At 46.4% G+C, this 22,876-nt stretch overlaps 2 protein-coding genes across 2 annotated transcripts in view; one reads left to right on the top strand and one right to left on the bottom strand.

Moving 5' to 3' along the window:
• LOC144484462 (uncharacterized) overlaps positions 1-22,876 on the bottom strand; it is a 77,284-nt gene that overhangs the window by 44,422 nt on the left and 9,986 nt on the right. The window contains exon 4 of the mRNA XM_078202998.1: positions 2,054-2,323. Coding sequence (XP_078059124.1) covers positions 2,054-2,323 — 270 coding nt within the window. The remainder of the gene's footprint in view (positions 1-2,053; positions 2,324-22,876) is intronic.
• The window catches only part of LOC144484464 (uncharacterized), a 36,183-nt gene continuing 31,608 nt past the window's right edge, over positions 18,302-22,876 (top strand). Inside the window, exons 1-2 of the mRNA XM_078203001.1 lie at positions 18,302-18,420; positions 19,710-20,793. Coding sequence (XP_078059127.1) covers positions 20,036-20,793 — 758 coding nt within the window. The 5' untranslated portion in view covers positions 18,302-18,420; positions 19,710-20,035. The remainder of the gene's footprint in view (positions 18,421-19,709; positions 20,794-22,876) is intronic.

Genomic DNA, 22,876 nt, shown 5'->3' with positions numbered 1-22,876 from the left:
ATGTTGAAATGTTTAAGTCCTCCTTCCTGTAGATGGAAAAAACAACAAAGAGAAACTCTCTCTGTGTCTTCTCTCCCTCCAGGGAGAGAGCACCCTCCAGTAGTCGGACGGCAGGCAGGCAGGCCGGACGGCAGCAAGCAGGCAGGCAGGCCGGATGGCAGGCAGGCAGGCAGGCCGGATGGCAGGCAGGCCAGACAGCAGGCATGCAGGCAGGCCGGACGGCAGATAGGCCGGATGGCAGGCAGGCGATAGCTCTCTTCCTTCCCCCTTCTTTCCTTCCTTCCTTCTTCCTGGAAGTCAACAATTCGGCAGAAACAACAAAACCGGGTGTCTCCAGTGAGAAAGCTCCGCAACTCCCAGATGTTGGAGACAGGAGGAAGTTTGAGTCTGTCTGAAGCTCAATCTTCATTCACACAAAGCTCGCGCTCTGATTGGCCAAACTCCTTCCGGTCCTCCAACTCGTTCGTCAACCCCAAAGAAGGTCAGGGGGTGGGCTCTCCCCTGCAATGCGCAGCTTCCCTCTCCCTTGGACATGTGCAGTCCTGGGCCGGGGGGAGGGGGAGGTCACCGAGCGGCTTCGATGTGGTGTAGGGGGAGGGGAACAATGGGTGGGGGTGGGGCTCCCGGGTCCGCGCGCCCGGGCCTGCGCACTGGAACCCGGAGACGTCACCGCGGAGCAGAGAGATTCCTATTGGCTGATTCAAGGATGGCTCCATCGTGACATCACAAAGGGGAAGTTGGCCATGTAATTTAAACAATGCCTGAGATCACTTCACTTCTTGGTCAGACCCCCTTTTCAGTCCAGTGCTACTTGGAGTTTACCGTCAATTCAACAACTATTGGGTTACAAGTCCCTCACAGGTCTGATCACAAATTTATGATAAAATATTTTAAACAATGCATGAGAACGCTTCTGAACTAACTACCGACCACTGTTTGTTGATTGGTCAGACCCCCTTTTTACAGATTCAGGAATCTCAGCCACTGAACACCAGCCGGTCCTGGAATAAGTTTAATTCTAACTCATTCTGAGTAAATATGCTCCTCTGTCGGGGCTTTGCTAAGCAGCTTTAATGGTTCACGATTGCAGAAACTGAGCAGTCACAGGAATGTGGTCAAGATAGTCCAGTCCCATAATGCCTCACATTCAATCTGCAGTCCTTCAATTATAACAGAATATGTGGCTGTATGTAGCTGCCTCGGCCATGGTCAACCCCAACACTGCCTTCCTGAACTGCTATAATGCCTAAGGTGTAAGTACACCCACAGTGCTGTTAGGGAGGGATTTCCAGCTACACATTCCACACTTCCTCTCGACTGTGGGTGGATACGAGATTGATACATTTCATTCAACTGCACCCAAGCTGAGTTATTCAAATCCCTTTATTGTACGGGACAATATATTCACGATTTCTTTAAAACAGAAATTAAACATTCCCATTTGATTTCAGGTATTAACATATTCTGTTAGTTTGTTCGTTATTGTCAATGTCAGGCTGGGGTTGTTCCCCTGGGAGCAAAGGAGGCTGAGGGGAGATTTGACAGAGGTGGACAAGATTCTAACAGGTTTAGATAAGGTGGACAAAGCAAAGCTGTTCCCATTAGCTGACGGGACAAGGATGAGGGGGGTCACAGATTTATGGTTTTGGGTCAGAGGGGAAGGGGGGGGATGTGAGGAAGAATATTTTGATGCAGTGAATGGTAATGAGCTGGAACTCGCTTCCTCCGATGGTGGAGGAAGTGGAGACAATAAACAATTACAAAGGAAATTGGATGGACATTTGGGAGGTTTCAAACAGAAATGCTGATTAAATATCTCTGAACTTCCTAACACCCGGTCACTCTGTGATCCTTGTGAAATCTGAAAGCAGATATTCACAACAAGACTCAAACAGCATCAGCCCACTGGAGGCAAAGTCATGAGACCGGCCAGTCCAGCAGAAAGAAACCCTCCGACCCTCCCCATTGACCAACTGTGAGAATGAACAAAATGCAGTCCTGGATGTAATTGAGAGCAGAAACAATAACAGCAGAATCCAACCCCTGGAATCACTCATGAGCGTTTTGGTGTCTCAGCAGGTGGGATGAAACTCTGAATCCCTTCCCACACTGAGAGCAGGTGAATGGTCTCTCCCCAGTGTGAACTCGCTGGTGTATCCGCAGGCTGGATAACTGAGCGAATCTCTTCCCACACTGAGAGCAGGTGAACGGCCTCTCCCCAGTGTGAACTCGCTGGTGCGTCTGCAGGTCAGATAATTGACTGAACCCCTTCCCACACTGAGAGCAGGTGAACGGTCTCTCCCCAGTGTGAACTCGCTGGTGTCTCTGCAGATTAGATAATTGACTGAACCCCTTCTCACACTGAGAGCAGGTGAAGGGCCTCTCCCCAGTGTGAACTCGCTGGTGTCTCTGCAGGCTGGATAACTGACAGAATCCCTTCCCACACTGAGAGCAGGTGAACAGCCTCTCTCCAGTGTGAACTCGCTGGTGTGTCTGCAGGTGGGATAACTGACTGAATCCCTTCCCACACTGAGAGCAAGTAAATGGTCTCTCCCCAGTGTGGCTGCGCCGATGAGCTTCCAGCTCTGATGGGGTTCTGTATCTCTTCCCACAGTCCCCACATTTCCATGGTTTCTCCATGGTGTAGGTGTCCTTTCCTCTCTCTTCAGTTGAAGAGTCGTCCACACACAGATCAGTCCCCCCTCCACCCCCTGCTGTGAATGGTGTGATATTTATTCAGACTGTGTAACTGGTTCAAGCTCAGTGCACTGGAACACACTCACTCCAGTGTGGCAGTGTGTTAACATAGAACATATGTGGAAAAGTGTTGGCACTTTTCCAGTCACACTGATGTTTGAAATCTTTTCAAGTCATCAGACCGGACAACCATTTCTCCTCGATTCAAAGGCCGATGATATTCAGCTCCCAAAGAATGTGACTCTGTCAGATCTAGATGTGACGTTTGAGATTTCGGCCTGTGATTCCTCTTTCAGTATCCTGTAAAACAAGTTTACAGAGGTCATCAGTGTCAGTGCAGGATAGAAATTCAGAACACACAATTCTAGTTTCTATGGAACATTCTTTCCTCTCTCCAGACTCAAAACATTGGCTCTATTCTCTCTCTACCTGGGGGATAGTGTGGGAAATGATGCTGCGGTCGATCAGCCAATTCTCAATGAATGGTTGAGGCAGTTCGATGGGCTGAATGGCCAACTGCAGCTCCTGTTTCTTATGATTTGTGTGTGGTGGACAGGAAGCAGTGAGCATGGATCTGTCAATCAGTCGCAATCAGCACCTTCAGGAGAATTGGGAGGGTGAATATTAGATACAGCAGAGTGAGAATGGAGGGAGAGTGTGTGGGATGGAGATTCACAGCTTTTGGGGAATGAGAGAGGAAAGAATGTTCATTAGAATCATAGAATTCCTACATCTTATCAACCGTCCCTGAGCCTTCACAATGAATCTCTCTTCTCAAGACACTCTTATCTCTGACTTGTCTGTTCTGCTCGCAGTCTCACAAAGCAGCTGCGTGTGTGTTGATACAAGGGGCCCTGCGAGGCAAGTTTAATGCTCCATGACTGTGTCTTTAATGACTGAATAACGATAGGAATATGGTCAAGTCAGCTAAATCACATGATGCTTTATATTACGGTTAGTAACTGTCCATTTTGTTAACACAGCACATTTGGATATATAAATACATATAAAAGCAAAATATTGCAAATGCTGGAATCTGAAACAAAAACAGAAAATGTTGGAAAATGTCAGCAGGTCTGACAGCATCTGTGGAGAGAGAGTAGAGCCAACATTTAAAGTCTGGATGACCCTTCATCAGAGTTCTGACAAAGGGTCATCCAGACTCGAAATGTTCATCTATTCTCTCTCTATAAATATATATAGGACAGCTGCCTCAGCCTTGGCCCACTCTAACACATGCACGAAGCAGTGCTGACTATGTGGAAATGCTCAGATTAAAGTTTCCTGCCTTCTCTTTAACAGTGAGTGAAAATGTTTATCGGCTTGCAGACCTTCAAAGGAGTCAGTGTCTGCTATTTCAGCATGAACAGGCTAATCTTCACCTGCGTAGGCCCCAGAACATTCTGCTTTTCGGCCTTCACCAGAGGGTGAACAAGACCAGATTTCTCCATAACAAATACCAAAGGCGAGATATGGGGATATGCGATGCAAATAAAAGATTAGCAGAAGTCAATTTTTCATCGAATGTGAAAGGGCAAAAAGCTAGGATTTAATTGGCGAATATGTCCGTCAATGAAGGATTAGAAACATTCCTGGTTTCTGATTTGCTGTAATTGACTATTTTTGCCAAGTTATTTTTCTGTAACATCAGAACCACTTGCGGGACAGCTGCACAGGGTTTCTCCTTGTGCACAAGTCATTAAAGGCCCCACATTGGATTATGTGTGGTGTCCAATGCTGTTTGTACTCTAGTCGACTAAGAATGCCTAAAGTTGCTGGTACCCAGGATCTCTGACAACTATCCCTAACCAGACCTTGACTATCCAAAGGTTGTAAGAAGTCTGACAACACCAGGTTAAAGTCCAACAGGTTTATTTGGTAGCACGAGCTTTCGGAGCATTGCTCCTTCAGCAGGTAAGTGAGCCTTCCTACTCAGGAAATGAAAGGGAGGGAGGAAAACTACAGTCACTTATGAAGTGGTACTGAGCAAATAGTCAGAGCTGTTTGGTAGTTTATTTGGCTATCAAATAAACATGGTGGACTTTAACCTGGTGTTGTTAGACATCTTACTGTGTTTACCCCAGTCCAACGCCAGCATCTCCACATCATATCCAAAGGTTGGTCAGAATCCTCTCCAGTAACTTACCCACCACTGTTGTCAGGTTCACCGGCCTATAATTACCAGGCTTCTCTTTGCAACCCTTCTTAAACAACGGAACAACATTAGCCACACTCGTCTTCCTATTGGCTGATTCGTGGCGTCACAATGCGGAAGTTGGCCACTGAGCTTCAGAGTGAAACTTCCTCCTCTGGGCAACATCTGGGAGGAAATCAATGTTTCCCCCTTTCCATTTCTTTTCTCATTCTGGGGGAGATTGGGGACTTGCAGCAACTGAAGGGAATGAAGTGAATTCGGTCTGTACATTCCACACATTGTTAGTCCAGTCAGATAGACATATATCTGTCTGGCAGTCTGCATGGAGATTTCCAGCTCTCTGTGTCCAGAACAGGAAGCAGTGAGCATGGATCTGTCAATCAGCCTCAATCAGCACCTTCAGGAGAATTGGGAGAGTGAATATTAGATACAGCAGAGTGAGAATGGAGGGAGAGTGTGTGGGATGGAGATTCACAGCTTTTGGGGACTGAAATAGGAAAGAATGTTCCATAGAAACTGGAACTGTCTGTTCTGAATTTCTATCCTGTGCTGACAGTGATGACTTTTGTCAATTCCTTTTGCAGGATATCAGAAGGTGAAAATTTAAAGACGAATATCAAACCAAACTTCACATCAAAATCTAACATAGTCACTCAATTAATTGGGAGCTGAATATCATCGACCTTTGAATCTGGAATGGAAATGTTTCCCTGCTCTGTCTGCTTCAGGAGATTATAAACATCAGTGTGACTGGAAAAGCACCGAGACACACACACACTGAAACATGCACACACCTGAGTGACTGTGGAAAGAACTTTAACCAGTTAAACAGCCTGAAAATACATTGCAGCAGAGAGACCGCACCCATGTTATGTTGTAACTGAACTGATTGTCAAGCCTGGAGAGTCACAAGGACACCCGCACCATGGAGAAATTGTGTAAATGTGGGGACTGTGGGAAAGGATTCAGGTTCCCATCTGCACTGGAAACTCATCGGCGCAGTCACACTGGAGAGAGACATTCACCTGCTCTGTGTGTGGGAAGGGATTCACTCAGTTATCCCATTTACAAACACACCAGGGAGTTCACACTGGGGAGAGGCCATTCACCTGCTGTGTGTGTGGGAAGGGATTCACTCAGTTGCCCAACCTGTTGAGCCACAAGGTCACTCACACCCAGGAGAGACCCTTTAAATGCTCTGACTGTGGGAGTGGCTTCAAAAGCTCTCGGGAACTGATGGTCCACCAACCCATTCACACTGACGAGAGACCGTTTAGCTGCTCTCACTGCACAAAGAGGTTTAGGAGGTCATCCACACGGCGGAGACACCAGTGAGTTCACACCGGGGAGAGACTGTTCACCTGCTCTGTGTGTGGGAAGGGATTCAATCGGTCATCCAACCTGCAGAGACACCAACAAGTTCACAAGTGATTACAGGGGTTGGATTCTTTCCCGCTCAATCTTAGAAACATAGAAACCCTACAGTGCAGAAGGAGGCCATTCGGCCCATCGAGTCTGCACTGACCACAATCCCACCCAGGCCCTACCCCCACATCTTTCTCCCTCTGTCAATCTTTCTCTCTCTCTCTCTCTGTCAATCTTTCTCTCTCAATCTTTCTCTCTCTCTGTCAATCTTTCTCTCTCTCTCTCAATCTTTCTCTCTCTCTCTGTCAATCTTTCTCTCTCTCTCTGTCAATCTTTCTCTCTCTCTCTGTCAATCTTTCTCTCTCTCTCTCAATCTTTCTCTCTCTCTCTCAATCTTTCTCTCTCTCTCTCAATCTTTCTCTCTCTCTCTGTCAATCTTTCTCTCTCTCTCTCAATCTTTCTCTCTCTCTCTCTCAATCTTTCTCTCTCTCTCAATCATGCTCTTTCCCTGCCCCCCCCCCCACTCCTTTCCCCCCTTGCTCTTTTGAGAATGTGTATAAGATAGATTGAGAAGAGGAAAGGGTTAAAATTGGGATGCGTAACTAGAAATCAGTTGAGGGATAAACTGGTTTTGGAAAGGGCCTGAGGCGAGGGCGACAAGCGAAACTAATGATCACGTGAAAGAAACTGCTGATACGTAATTGTGGTTCTGGCTTCGGAGGGCAGGGCCTTATCAATTGGCCTTTTGTCCTTGAAAGTAATCTAATCAGAAACTTTAATAGCCATGTCCTTACGTGGATATTGTCTTTTGTTCTTGAAAGTAATCTAATCAAAATGTAACAATACAGCTATGCCCTTATTGGCTAACAGAAGTATGTGGATGTATCTCCGCCGGGTATAACTGAAAACTGTTTTGTAAGCCAGACAGAGACTCACAAACCCATGCTGGATGTGCATGGTCTTGCGATCTCTCCTCCGATACAATAAAGAAGGCTTTTGGAGAAACCTGTGTCTCTTCAGTTTTTGATCCGACTTCCGAAACACGAAATCTACACTTTCTCCCTCTCTGCTCTTCCCCCCCCTGCTCTCCCCCCCGCTCTTTCCCCCCCTGCTCTCCCCCCCCCCCTCCCGCAGGGTGGATGAATCTATGACTCCCTTCCCACACTGTGAGCAGGTGACTAGCCTCTCCTCAGTGTGAATTCGCTGGTGTCTCAGCAGATTTGATGAATGATTGAATCCCTTCCCACAAGTGCAGCATATGAACGGTCTCTCCCCGGTGTGACTGCGTCGATGAGATTCCACCTCAGATGGGGCTCTGAATCCGTCCCCACAGTCTCCACATTTCCATGGTTTCTCCATGGTGTCGGAGTCCTTGTGTCTCTCCACAATCAGTGCACTGGAACACTCTGATACGGGTGTGAGAATCTCAGCGCTTTTCCACTCACACTGATGTTAAAAAGGCTGATGATTTTCACGTCCTTATGAATCAAGTGACTCTTTTGAGATTTCCATTTTCCAAACCTCTCCTTCCAATATCCACTGAAAGGAGTTTACAAAAATCATCACTGTCAGCACATGATAGAAATTCAAAACAGACAATTGTAGTTTCTATGGAACATTCTTTAAATCTCCACCCACGCCCCTCACACATACACTCTCTCTCTCATTCCATTTAGCATTCTGCAGCACGGTAGCACAGTGGTTAGCACCATCAGCTCCAAGTTCCCCTCCAACTCACACACCATCCTGACTTGTCTGACATCCAGGACTAAGAGAACAGAAATTTCACCCATATAAATACTGGGAAGTCTGAACCCATTGTCTTCAGTCCCCACCACAAACTCCACTCCCTGTCGGAGCCGGAACCAGGCTGTTCACAACCATGGTGAAATATTTCACTCCAGGATGAGCTTCCAGCCACATCATCATCAAGACTGCCTATTTCCACCTCAGTGACATCGTCCGACGCCACCCCAGTCTCAACTCATAAGACCATAAGACACAGTAACAGAATTAGGCCACTCGGCCCATCGAGTCTGCTCCGCCATTCAATCATGGCTGATATTTTTCTCATCCTCACTCTCCTGCCTTTTCCCCATAACCCCTGATCCCCTCATTAATCAAGAACCTATCTATCTCTATCTTAAAGACACTCAATGACCTGGCCTCCACAGCCTTCTGTGGCAAAGAGTTCCACAGATTCACCACTCTCTGGCTGAAGAAATTCCTCCTCATCTCTGTTTTAAAGGATCATCCTTTTCGTCTGAGATTGTGCCCTCTATTTCTAGCTGTTCCTACTCGTGGAAACATTCTCTCCACGTCTACTCTATCCAGGCCTCGCAGTATCCTGTAAGTTTCAATCTCATCCTTCTAAACTCTAATGAGTACAGACCCAGAGTCCTCAACCGTTCCTCATAGGACAAGCTCTTCATTCCAGGGATCATTCTTGTGAACCTCCTCTGGACCTTTTCCAAAGCCAGCACATCCTTCCTTAGATATGGGGACCAAAACTGCTCACAACATTCCAAATGAAGGCTGACCAGAGCCTTATACAGCCTCAGAAATACATCCCTGCTCTTGTATTCTGGGCCTATCGACATGAATGCTAACATTGCATTTGCCTTCCTAACTGCCGACTGAACCTGCACGTTAACTTTAAGAGAATCTTGAACAATGACTTCCAAGTCCCTTTGTGTTTCTGATTTCCTCAGCATTTCCCCATTTAGAAAATAGTCTATGCCTCCATTCCTCCTTCCAAAGTGCATAACCTCACACTTTTCCACATTGTATTCCATCTGCCGCTTCTTTGCCCACTCTCCTAACCTGTCCCAAGTCCTTCTGCCGCCCCCCTGCTTCCTCGATACTACCTCTCCCTCTACATATCTTTGTATCATCTGCAAACTTAGCAACAGTGCCTTCAGTTCCTTCCTCCAAATCGTTAATGTATATTGTGAAAAGTTGTGGTCCCAACACTGACCCCTGAGGCACACCACTGGTCACCGGCTGCCATCCTGAGAAAGACCCCTTTATCCCCACTCTCTGCCTTCTGCCAGCCAATCCTCTATCCATGCCAGGATCTTACCCTTATCACCATAGGCACTTAACTTATTTAACAGTTTCCTCTGCAGCACCTTGTCAAAGGCCTTCTGGAAATCTAAATAAATCAGGTCCACTAGTTCTCCTTTATCTAACTTCTTTGTTACCAGATATGATCTAAGGAGATCCATCAAAGATGCCAAAAGACAATACCGGACCAAGCTAGAGTCCCAGGCTAGCCACACCAACCCCCGCTGACTGTGGCAAGGTCTGCAAGACATAACAGGCGACAAGATGAAGGCATGTAAAATCGCCGGCTCCAACGCTCCTCTCCCTGATGAGCTCAATGCATTCGTTTTGAGCAAGAGGTCAGCGAGAGCATGCTCTCCACCCTGGAAGCCCTGGATGAACCTGTATCTGGGGTCTCCATTGCAGATGTCAGAGCAGCTTTCTTGAAGATCAACCCACAGAAAGCAACTGGCCCGGATGGGATACCCGGACGTGCATTCAGATCCTGCGTGGATCAGCTGGCAGGAGTATTCACAGACATCTTCAACCTCTCTTTACAACAATCTGAGGTCCCTATCTGCTTCAAGAAAGATGACCATCATCCTGGTACCTAAGAAAAACCAAGCAGCGTGTCTTAATGACTATCGGCCGGTGGCTCTGACATCCATCATTATGAAGTGCTTCGAAAGGTCAGTCATGGCACAAATCAATTCCAGCCTCCCGGACTATCTGGATCCACGACAGTTTGCCTGCCGCCGCAACAGGTCCACAGCAGACGCCATTTCCCTGGCCCTGTACGCAACCTTGGAACAGCTAGATAACAAGGACACCTATGTCAGACTCCTATTTGTTGACTACAGCTCAGCCTTCAACACTATTAGTCCCACGAAACTCATCTCCAAACTCCGTGACCTGGGTCTCGGCACCTCCCTCTGCAACTGGATCCTGAACTTCCTAACTCACAGACCACAAACAGTAAGGATAGGCAACAACACCTCCTCCACGATCATCCTCAACACCGGTGCACCACGAGGCTGTGTTCTCAGCCCCCTAACATACTCCTTCTACACCTATGACTGTGCGGCTAAATTTCCCTCCAATTCGATTTTCAAGTTTGCTGATGACACCACAGCACTGGGTCGGATTTCAAACAATGATGAGACAGAGTACAGGAATGAGATAGAGAACCTGGTGAACTGGTGCGGCAACAATAATCCCTCCCTCAATGTCAACAAAACAAAGGAGATTGTCATCGACTTGAGGAAGCATAAAGAAGAACATGCCCATGTCGACATCAATGGGGACGAAGTAGAAAGGGTCGAGAGCTTCAGGTTTTTAGGTATCCAGATCACCAAAAACATGTCCTGGTCTCCCCATGTCGACACTCTTGTTAAGAAAGCTCACCAACGCCTCTACTTTCTCAGAAGACTATGGAAATTTGGCATGTCAGCTACGACTCTCACCAACCTTTACAAATGCACCATAGAAAGCATTCTTTCCGGTTGTAGCACAGCTTGGTATGGCTCCTGCTCTGCCCAAGACTGCAAGGATCTACAAAAGGTTGTGAATGTAGCCCAATCCATCATGCGAACCAGCCTCCCATCCATTGACTCTGTCTACACTTCCCGCTGCCTCGGCAAAGCAGCCAGCATAATTAAGGACCCCAAGCACCCCGGACATTCTCTCTTCCACCTTCTTCCCTCGGGATAAAGATACAAAAGTCTGAGGTTACGTACCACCGACTCAAGAATAGCTTCTTCTCTGCTGCTGTCAGTCTTTTGAATGGACTTACCTTGCATTCAGTTGATCTTTCTCGACACTCTCGCTCTGACTGTAACACTACATTCTGCACTCTCTCATTTCCTTCTCTATGAATGGTATGTTTTCTCTGTATAGCGTGCAAGAAACAACACTTTTCACTTTATGTTAACACATGTGACAATAATAAATCAAATCAAAAGCTCCTCAAAGAACTCTAACAGATTTGTCAGACATGACCTCCCCTTGACAAAGCCGTGCTGACTCAGTCCTACTTTATCCTGCACTTCCAAGTACTCTGCGATCTCAGCTTTAATAATGGACTCGGAAATCTTGGCAATGACCGAAGTCAGGCGAATTTGGAACCCTCACCCATTCCATTGTGACCTCACACTCCGACCCATTCCATTGTGACGTCACACCCTCACCCATTCCATTGTGACATCACACTCCGACCCATTCCATTGTGGCGTCACACTCTCACCCATTCCATTGTGGCGTCACACTCTCACACATTCCATTGTGACGTCACACCCTCACACATTCCATTGTGACATCACTCTCCGATCACAATCCCTGCCGGCCTCCCACATGCAGCCTCAATGGCGGTGATGCACTATCAATCAAGTAAAGACTAGTTTGTTTGCAAGAACAAATAGGCTTTTATTCGCAAAAGACTTGGAGCACACACCCATGCTGATGAACTGGTCCAGCAACTGAGGCAGGAGGGTGGGGAGCAGTCACCTTCATACCTGGACAGGGGGGGGGGGGGGGGAGGAGTCTCATGTAGGGCTGGCAGGGGCATGCCCAGACATGTCACACACACACAGGCAATAAGCTTAACAGTGGTTTACCAGAGGCAGCAGTCAGCCCGGGTCTAACACTACAAGCTGCCGCTCCATTTGGTACAAAGGGGGGGACCGGGAAGTTCATTTCCGGGGTTTGGGTTTGAACAACATGTTTACAAAGTCTCTCCACCCACCCGCCACATTTATCATTCCCCGCGCGCCGCCCTCTACCTCGTATTGATCTCGCTTCCAAATTAAAACCGTCCGTCTGTCCGTCGCCATTACTCGCACTGCGCATGCTTCAGGTCCCGCCCCTCATTCACTCCGATTGGTTGGAGGACCAGCCGCTCCCGCTCGGTCCTCCAGCCCCGCCCCCTCGTCCTATTGGTCCGGAGCTGCCGTCAATCAGTCCCCGGGCATTGTGATGTGGAGCATGCGCAGTGTCAGTGCTGTCCTTGGCGCTTGTTTGTCCCGGAGAAGCGGAGTCAGCGTTAGGCGGTGGCTGGGAGGATTTGGAAACACTTTGTGGATCCGCAAACCCTTCAGAATCATTGTCAGCTCCCTGGTTTGCAGCTGCGGGGCTTCTCCCTCCCGGGAACAGGCCCAGGTTAACGGCCCCATCCTGGCTCAGCCACTGGAGGATGGTTCACATCAGAGGATGGGGGAGGGGGACAATAAATAAGAGGTTACACTTTGGCCTCAAATCAATGAGGACTCTGATCTCTGGGAAGGAAGGAAACCCTGGGAGGTGGGCGGGGAGGATTCACAAACACCCGCTGGAGGCCCCAACACCCCCAATAAGACCCATTGGTTTTATTGTCAGTCTGCAGACAGGAGCTGGAGAACTGAACCCAATCAGAGGAGAGGGAGGGAGAAAACTGGGAGTGGAGGAAAGAAATGATGCAGATGGTGAGATGGGTTTAAGCCCAGGGAGAAGGGAGAGTGTGTGGGACGGGGATTTACAGATTTTGGGGAACAAGAGAGGAAAAAATGTTCCGGAGAAACTAGAATTGTCTGTTCAGGATTTCTATTCCGGACTGACAGTGATGACTTTTCCAAATTTTTTTTTACAGGATATTGGAAGTGGAGGATTGGTAGACAGAAAACTCAAACGAACATCATGACTGGCAAAGTCACTTTGTTCATTCAGAGCTGAAGATCATTGGTCTTTGAATGTGGGAGGAGAAATGTTTGACTCTTCTGTCTGTCGGCAAAGATTTTAAACATCAGTGTGACCGGAAAAGCATTGAAACAAACACACACCCGATTGAGAGTGTTCCAGTGAACTGACTGTGGAAAGAGCTTTAACCAGTCCACAGCCTGAAGAAACATCACACAGTTCACAGCAGGGTGAAACTACATGTATGTTGTGTGTGTGGACGAGGTTTCAACTGATCATCCAACCTGGAGAAACACAAGGGCACCAGCACCATGGAGAAACCGTGGAAATGTGTGGATTGTGGGAAAGGATTCAGTTTCCCATCACAACTGGAAGTTCATTGGTGCAGTCACACTGGGGAGAGACCATTCACCTCCTCCGTTTGTGGGAAGGGATTCACCCATTCATACAACCTTCTGACTCACCAAAGGGTTCACACTGGGGAGAGGCCGTTCACCTGCCCTGTGTGTGGGAAGGGATTCACTCGCTCATCCCACATTGTGACACACCAACTTGTTCACACTGATGAGAGAATGTTTCCATGTTCTGACTGTGGGAAGAGTTTTAAATGCAAAAAAGATCTGCTGACACACCAACGTATTCACACGGGAGAGACCATTCACCTGCTCTGTGTGTGGGAAAGGATTCATTCAGTCATCCCACCTGCAGACACATCAACTTGTTCACTCTGACAACAAACTTTTTAATTGTTCCGACTGCGAAGAGCTTTAAAAACAAAAAGGATCTGCTGACGCACCAATATACTCACACTGGGGAGAGGCCATTCACCTGCTGTGTGTGTGGGAAGGGATTCAGCCGTCCATCTGCCCTACTGAACCGCCAGAGAATTCACACTGGGGAGAGGCCTTCACCTGCTCAGACTGTGGGAAGGGATTCATTAATTCATCCAACCTTCTGACACACCAGCAGGTTCACAGTGAGGAGAGGCCATTCACTTGCTCCGTGTGTGGGAAGGGATTCACTCTTTCATCCAACTTATTGAACCACCAGCGGGTTCACACTGGGGAGAGGCCGTTCACCTGCTCCATGTGTGGGAAGGGATTCAGTCAGTCATCCAACCTGCTGACACATCAGAGAGTTCACAGTGCGGAGAGACCATTTACCTGCTCTGTCTGTGGGAAGGGATTTTCTCATTTATCTTATCTTCTGAAACACCAGCGAGTTCACACTGGGGAGAGGCCGTTCACCTGTAATGTCTGTGGAAAGGGATTTATTCAGTCATCCCACCTGCTAACACACCGGCGAGTTCACAAGGGACTGCAAGGTTTGGATTCTACACTTATCGATGCTGTTAATCATATCCAGGACTGAATCATGTTCACTCTGACTTTTTTCTTCTGTTGAGGTTTGATATTCTGAATAAATGTGAAATAGACATTTGATTGAATCATTGTTGTAGATTTTTGTCTTTTCCATTTGAGTGTTTAACGTCACCAGGCTGGAGCTCAGAAAGGGCAATCTGAGGGAGGATACAGTAGGAACAGAACTTCATTCTAGACACAGTCCTTCAGGGTCACGCTGAGAGGGACAAACAGCACTTTGGTCTTTTTCGTCACTTTTCACTGACAGCAAAGTCCCCGTGTGGGTGAATCCTGAGGTGTGAAAAAAATGTGTCCCAGCCGCTCTTTTCCATGGTTCCGAGCTCCCAGACATGGAACAGAAGCTCCTTTACAACTGTAAAGTCAGGAAGAACAATGGTGAATGCTGGAAACGTGCTGTCAAAGATTGGTGTAAAACTGGGATCTATTCCTGACTGAGAGTGAAACGGCAGGTTTAGGTTTCCAGACTAAAAATGCAAAAAAGTCTAAAACATTTTAATGTGTGTGTGTGTCAGTCCTGGTTTATTGAACAGAAACTGGCTTCAAATAAATTGGTTGAAGTCTGCATCAAAGTAGCAGCTGGAGAAGTTCAAAGGAGCCTGTTAACTGCTGGGACAATTAGACAACAATTTGATTCCCAGATAGAGAAGGAGCTGCAGTGTGTGTCCAAGAATTCTCAGTTTTGTTGATGTGTGCTTCCCATACACTATCCTTCTAAATAAACCTCACTCCTATCAGCCTTTAACCATTATAAACAGAACAGAGAGAAGCTGAGCAGCATCAGAGTCCTGACTGACCATTTAAGAATGAGTGATGTGTTCAGCTGAAGTTTCCTGTTGGTAGTTTTCTGGGTGATCTCCTTATTTTGATCATTCTCAGTGACCCCTGGGTGTGAACCTGCTCTCCTCTCTTTTAGACATTCACTCACTTAACATCTCCTCTCTCTCAGAAACTCAATCACTTAACCTCTCTCATCTCTCTAACACTCACTGAATGTCTCTCTCTCTCTCTCCAGGCATTCACTCACACTTACCTCACCTTCCACCTCCCTTACACTCTAACCTCGCTCCTGTCTCACATTCACTTAACCTCTCTCCTCTCGGATACTGTGTTCGTCACTTAATGTCTCTCTATCTTTCTTTCAAACACTCACTCATTTAACCTTCCTATTTCAGATAATGCTTAAACTTATTCATTGTTTTCTCTCTCTCATTACCTCTCTCTGAAAAAGCACAAACAGACTTCATCTCTCTTCGCTGTCTGAGAAAACATCTAATTGATGGAGATTCAATCCTCTCTGTTTCTCTCTCCCACTTCCTCTGACAGGCCCTGACTCACTTTAAATCTCCTCTTTTCTAATAACCCTGTTTGGGAAAACTCATTTGTTCTCTAATTCCTCCTCATTTCTCCCAGTGATGACCCTCAGTCCATCTCCCAATTCAGTGAATCTGTTAAAAGTCCAAATAATCTCCTTTCTTTATTGTTTAAAACAGGAATGGAGCTGAATGTAATGCTGAGACCAGTAGCAATCTGTGTGGTTGTTCTTGATGCTGTCAGAGTGAGTTCACCCTCACAGACAGGAAGACTGTTCACAGTGATAACATCAAACTGACGCCGGCTGTTTCATTCTCAGGTAACACAACTTCCTGTTTCTCTGCTGCCGGTTCAAAAACGCACATCTCACTTCTGAGCAGAAAATAAATCCAGGGACAACAATCTGTTGAGAACATCTGTCAATGCGGCCTATATCTGTCCACAGAGTCAGGGCAGAATCTCACAGGTCACATTGTGGTGACATTTACAAATGAGTCAGTTATTTCTGTTCAGAGTTTCCATTCACAGATATAGCCAGCTGTGTCTGTGGATCAGTTTCTAAATCATAGAAACCCTACAGTGCAGGAGGAGGCCATTCGGCCCATCAAGTCTGCACCGACCACAATCCCACCCAGGCCCTACCCCCATATCCCTACATATATTTACCCGCTAATCCCTCTAACCTACACATCTCAGAACACTAAGGGGCAAATTTAGCATGGCCAATCAGCCTAACCCACACATCTTTGGAGGAAGGAAGGAGCACCCGGAGGAAACCTACGCAGACACGAGGAGAGTGTGCAAACTCCACACAGACAGCGACCCGAGCCAGGAATCGAGCTCAGGTCCCTGGAGCTGTGAAGCAGCAGTGCTAACCACTGTGCTACCGTGCCACCCACTGAGTTCCCTCTGCTCTGATGTGGAGATGCCGACTCTGCTCCCCATAGCTGGGAACTGATAGCCTGCTCCCTTAAATTCTATATCATTCTCTCTGTATTGCTTGTTTCCTCTGTTTCTCAGCTTTTATCTTTGATTGCGTCATCTTTCTGCTTTTTAAAATCTTTCTCAATTTTTCTCTCAGTCTTTCTGTCTCTCCTTTCCTCTGTATCTCTCTCAGGCTCTGTGTGTTCCTATTTGATCAAGATGTTCAAAATCATGAAGAGTTTCTGATTGATTATAGAGGGAAAAACAGGGAGAAAAGCAGAAAAACCCGGCAGGTCCGGCGGCATCTGTTCAGAGAGTTAACATTTTGAGTCCATGTAATTCTTCAGGGCAGGAAAAACATGCGTTATCCATCTTAGATTAGGGAATGTGATGGGGAGATTTAATAGAGGTGTTTAAAATGACAAATGATTTATGATAGTGTCAATGGAGAGAAATTATCTCCCAGGAGCAGGAGGGTTTGTCGATGGAGAGAATCAATTTCCTCGGTGCAGGAGGGTCTGTAAGCAGAGGACACAGAGATTTAATATAATTGACAACAGAACTGAAGGGGGTGATAAGGAGAATTTTTTGCACAATAACTTGATATGATCTGGAATGCACAAATTGACACGTGCTAGAAGCAGGTTTAATAATAGCTTTCAAAGGGAATTGGATAAATACTTGCAGAAGGTAAATTGGCAGAGTTATGGTGAATGGGATTAATTGGACAGTTCACTCATCTTTGTGACATTCTGAATGTTTCTCTCCTAAGGTTTTAATGTTTGATCTTTTCGGTCATAATGTGTCTCAAACAGAAGATTAAAATATTGTGTTTGATGAGCATCAGATCTCTTTCCTGTGTGTCTGTGTAACTTGCGAACTGGTGATAACCATGAGGAGGAACTGATTATTTTCAGTTCCTCTAACGGACACACCTCAGATATCAGAAATCCCTGGAGTTTCCCATGTCCTCATTATTCTCGCCTCGAGTATAACAGCTCTCAGTCAGGCCGAGTCAGTCACATGTGTCTCTGTCATGATGTTTCCACTTGTATTTTATCACTCACCTCCCAGTGACACTCACTATAACACAGACACCTTAAAATATCATTGTTCCCTTACACTTTGTCCTCCTATTTTAATCAAATGTTTGTTGGGCCTCTTGTCTCCCTTAATGTCAGATTATCTGCAGTTAAAATGACCTCAGAGACACTGAAACCGACCTTTGTGATTTTTATACCAGACTCCAATCAGCCCCAGGAGCTGCAGTTGTAAAATACAGCAGAATTGGAATAACAGATAGGTTATTGTCTGATAATGACAGTGGGGCAGAGTAACACACACCGGAATTTAAATACATTATATCAATAGACCATGACTCACTCACACTATCAAATGAAGCCGAAACTTTGGTTCTGGTGCACTAGATACTGACTGTATTATCATTACATTGGATCTAATGCTGTGTTCACTAACATACTGCAACATGACTTATTATTTGAACAAACATTGTATTTGTTACACTCAGAGTAAGTCAGTGCTTTGCTGTGTTGTCTCTGTGCTCCATCCCCACTCTGATTGTATTGGAGCCTGTGTGTGTCATTGTTACACTGAGACTCTCTCACTATTATTATTGGACAAACAGCAAGTCACCGTCACAATGTCCGGCTGATTGACGGCAGCGCGGACCAATGGGAAGAGGGGGCAGTGCTGGAGGACCGATCTGGAGCGGTCGGTCCTCCAACCAATAGGAGCGAACGAGGGGCGGGGCCAGCTTTGACTCGAGTGTGAGTAATGGCGATGGAAAACATTTATTTTGGGCCGGAAATCTGTTCGAGGTGATTGGCGGTACGGAGAAAGCAATGGATCGTCCAGGTGGGTGGAAACGCTGTGTAAGCATGTTGTGAGAGTCGCAAAATGCGGAAGAGAGCCTCCCGGACCCAGTTTGTACCGAGCAGGGCTGAAGCTCCTCATGTTCGTTTCGGGTTAACGTTCGCCATCTTTATTGGGGCAATATGCAGCAGTGCGCATGTGCGGCCGACATGTCTGTAGAGGGCAATATTGTCAATCAGCGGGAGGCGCTTGTTCCCCAGTGTTCAGAATGGAGACAACTTGTCCATCAAACTGCATCAACCCTCTGAGTCCCAATGTCTTATTGATGAGGCAGAGCGGTGACAGAGAAGGAAATAGAAAGGGAAATAAAAACAATAAATGCTGGAAAATCTCAGCAGATCTGACATCATCCGTGGAGAGAGAATAGAACCAACGTTTTGAGACTGGATAACCCATAGTCAGAGCTTGTACACGTGTAAACAGAGCATGAAAACTTTGACACCTCCATGTACCCTTGTACACCTCAATCAATCTACTTTGCTCCAAGGAGAACAACCCCAAGTTATCCAGCCTAACATTGAGATGTATAAAATTCTGAGGGGCACAGATAGGGGGGATAGAAAGGAACTTTTCTCTTTAGTAGAGAGGTCAATAACCAGGAGCCTGGATTTAAGTTCAGGGGCAGGAGGATTATAGAAGATGTGAGGGAAAGCTTTTTCACTCAGATGGTGGTGGGAATCTGGAACTCACTGCATGAAAGGGTGGTAGAGGTGGGAATCATCATAACATTTAAGAAGAATTTAGGTAAGCTCTTGAAATGCCATAGCACGTAAGGTTACGCACCAAGTGTGGAAAATGGGATTAGAATAGAACGGTGCTTGATGGCCGGCACAAACACCATGGGCCGAAGGGCCTCTTTCCATGCTGTAAAACTCTATGATCACCCACGTTGGCAGCAAGTTCAATATCATCAGTCACAACCCCCCTGTATCTTCACTAACTGAATCAATCCATTTGAAACATTTTTAGTCGAGAATGTCGCTATATTTCTGTTAGACTGGCAGTCTGCATGGAGATTTTCAGCTGTGTGTGTCCAGGACAGGAAGCAGTGAGCATGGATCTGTCAATCAGCCTCAATCAGCACCTTCAGGAGAATTGGGAGGGTGAATATTAGATACAGCAGAGTGAGAATGGAGGGAGAGTGTGTGGAATGGAGATTTACAGCTTTTGGGGAATGAGAGTGGAAAGAATGTTCCACAGAAACTAGAATTGTCTGTTCTGAATTTCTATCCTGTACTGACTGTGATGAATTTTGTAAATTGTTTTTACAGGATATTAGAAGAGGAATCACACCGATAAATCTTAACGATCACATCTCGATCTGACAGAGTCACTCGATTCCTTGGAAACTAAATATCCTCAGCCTCTGAATGGGAAGGAGAAATGTTTGACTGCAAGATTTTAAGCAGCAGTGTGACTGGAAAAACACCGGGACACAAACACACACCTGAGTGAGAGTGTTCCAGTGCATTGAGTGTGGAAAGAGCTTTAACCAGTTACACAGCCTGAAAATACATCGCAGCATTCACAGCAGGGAGAGACCATACCGTGTTCTCTGTGTGGACAAGGTTTCAAATGATACAAGGAGACTGAAAATATGGAAAAACCATGGAAATGTGAGGACTGTGGGAAGAGATACAAAGCGCCCTCTCTACTGGAAGCTCATCGGCACAGCCACACTGGGGAGAGGCCGTTCACCTGCTGGGTGTGTGGGAAGGGATTCATTGATTCATCCACTCTGCAGAGACACCAGCAAGTTCACACTGGTGAGAGTGCATTCACCTGCTGTCAGTGTGGGAAGGGATTTACTCAGATATCAAGCCTGCAGACACACCAGCGAGTTCACACTGGGGAGAGGCCATTCACCTGCTCTCAGTGTGGGAAGGGATTCAGTAAGTCATCCAACCTACAGAAACACCAGCGAGTTCACACAGGAGAGAGGCCATTCGGCTGCTCTGCATGTGGGAAAAGATTCACTCAGTTATCTCAGCTGCGGGCACACCAGCGAGTTCACACTGGGGAGAGACCATTCACCTGCTCTCAGTGTGGGAAGGGATTCACTCAATTGTACAGCCTGCAGACACACCAGCGCAATCACACTGGGGAGAGGCCATACAGTTGCTTTCAGTGTGGGAAGGGATTCATTCATTTATCAAACCTGCAGACACACCAGCGAGTTCACACTGGGGAGAAGCCATTCACCTGCTCTCAGTGTGGAAAGGGATTCACTCAGTTATCTAATCTGCGGAGACACCAGCGAGTTCACTCTGGAGAGAGGCCGTTCACCTGCCCCGTGTGTGGGAAGAGATTCACTCGGTTATCCACCCTGCAATCACACCAGCGAGTTCACACCGGGGAGAGATTGTTCATCTGCTCTCAGTGTGGGAAGGGATTCTGTGATTCATCCACCCTGCTGAAACACCAACAAGTTCACAAGTGAATATGGGGATTAAATTCTGCTGTTATTGTTTCTGCTCTCAATTACACCCAGGACTGCATTTTGTTCATTCTCACAGTTGGTCAATGGGGAGGGTCGGAGGGTTTCTTTCTGCTGGACTGGCCGGTCTCACGACTTTGCCTCCAGTGGGCTGATGCTCTTTGAGTCTTGTTGTGAATACCTTGTTTTAAATTTCACAAGGATCACAGAGTGACAGGGTGTGAGGAAGTTCAGAGATATTTAGTCAGCATTTCTGTTTGAAACGCCCCAAATGCCCATCCAATTTCCTTTGTAATTGTTTATTGTCTCCACTTCCTCCACCCTCGTAGGCAGCGAGTTCCAGGTCATTACCATTCGCTGCATCAAAATATTTTTCCTCATATCCCCCCACCGCATCTCTGACCCAAAACCTTAAATCTGTGTCCCCCCTCGTCCTTGTCCCATCAGCTAATAGGAACAGCTTTTCTTTGTCCACCTTATCTAAACCTGTCAGAATCTTGTCCACCTCTATCAAATCTCCCCTCAACCTCTTTTGCTCCAAGGGGAACAACCTCAGCCTGACATCGACAATAAAGAACAAACTAACAGAATATGTTAATACCTGAAATCAAATGGGAATGTTTAATTTCTGTTTTAAAGATACTGTGAAGATATTGTCCTGGACAATAAAGGAATTTGAATAACTCACCTTGAGCGTGGTTAAACGTGTTATGACCCAGGTCAGAAACTCCAAAGTGTTTTACAAAGTCAGCGGAGCCAGAAGTTTTGCACTTTGATTTTGGCATGGGTGAGCATAAATATTTCACTCCAGGTACGATTCAAGTGAGCCACTAGGAAGCTTTTATCAAACAAAGTGTATTTAAGAACACAGTTAAAGTATAAGAAGAAAAATTAGCATAACTTTTACCAATTGCAATAAAAAGCAACCATGATCTTGTATCAACCAGTACAGCTAAGTATACAGTTGCAAATCAAATAATCCCTTCAAACATACACCCCGTTCTAGGCTTTGCCCAGAAAGCAGGTATGCTCACATGATGCTGGATTTGGCAGCTTTTTAACACCTGTTGTGAATTAGTCCTTTAAATGTTGAATTCAAACTTTGACTTCCCAGTCTGCAGTCCAAAGAGCTTGTTACGAAAGAAAACTAAAATCTTTCTCCTGTTTAAAAAAAATGTCCAAAGAGAGCACTGACCTTTCAATCAGGCTCCACCCAACAATTCCAAAAGGGTCATAAAACTCCAGGTCACTGTATTAGCCCAGGCTGAAAATCAACAAGATGCCCATTATATTGCTTCATTATATTCATAGAATAGAATCCCGATAGCACAGAAGGAGGCCATTTGGCCCATCAAGCCTGCACTGACAACAATCCCAGCCTATATCCGTAACCCCACATATTTACCCTGCTAATCCCCCAGAAACTAGGGTCAATTTAGCACAGCCAATCAACCTAACCCACACAGCTTTGGACTGCAGGAGGAAACCGGAGCATCCGGAGGAAACTCATGCAGACACGGGGAGAATGTGCAAACTCCACACAGACAGTAACCCAAGCCAGGAATCAAACCTGGATCCCTGGTGCTGTGAGGCAGCAGTGCTAACCACTGCGCCACCGTGCCGCCATATTGTACTTTGTATTAGTGGAGTTGTAAATCAGTGAAGGCCAGCATAATACTTGGTCTGCGACACACTCCGCCATCCATGAACTTTGTTTTAAAGAAATCCACATTTGAAAGCCCGGTCATTGCCTGAAATATCAGACAATAACGGGGAGATAAGAAAGACAGACACTCACTTTGATCTTTTCGTCAGCACATCTAAGAGTTAAGAATGTGTGACATGATTTTGGGATACCGGAGTGAGTGTACAGATGTGATTTGTTACATGTGAAAAATAACAAGCCTAAATTCATGGTGAGATGGAGTGAAGAGCGGGTCCCAAACACACACAGCTACTTGAGACACAGCAGGAGATGAAATGGTTAATGTGGCCAGGGGA

The sequence above is a fragment of the Mustelus asterias genome, unplaced genomic scaffold, assembly GCF_964213995.1.
Source record: "Mustelus asterias unplaced genomic scaffold, sMusAst1.hap1.1 HAP1_SCAFFOLD_107, whole genome shotgun sequence".
Taxonomy (NCBI): Eukaryota; Metazoa; Chordata; class Chondrichthyes; order Carcharhiniformes; family Triakidae; genus Mustelus; species Mustelus asterias.
The sequence above is the reverse complement of the archived record's forward strand: the minus strand, read 5'-3'. Positions and strand labels throughout refer to the sequence as shown.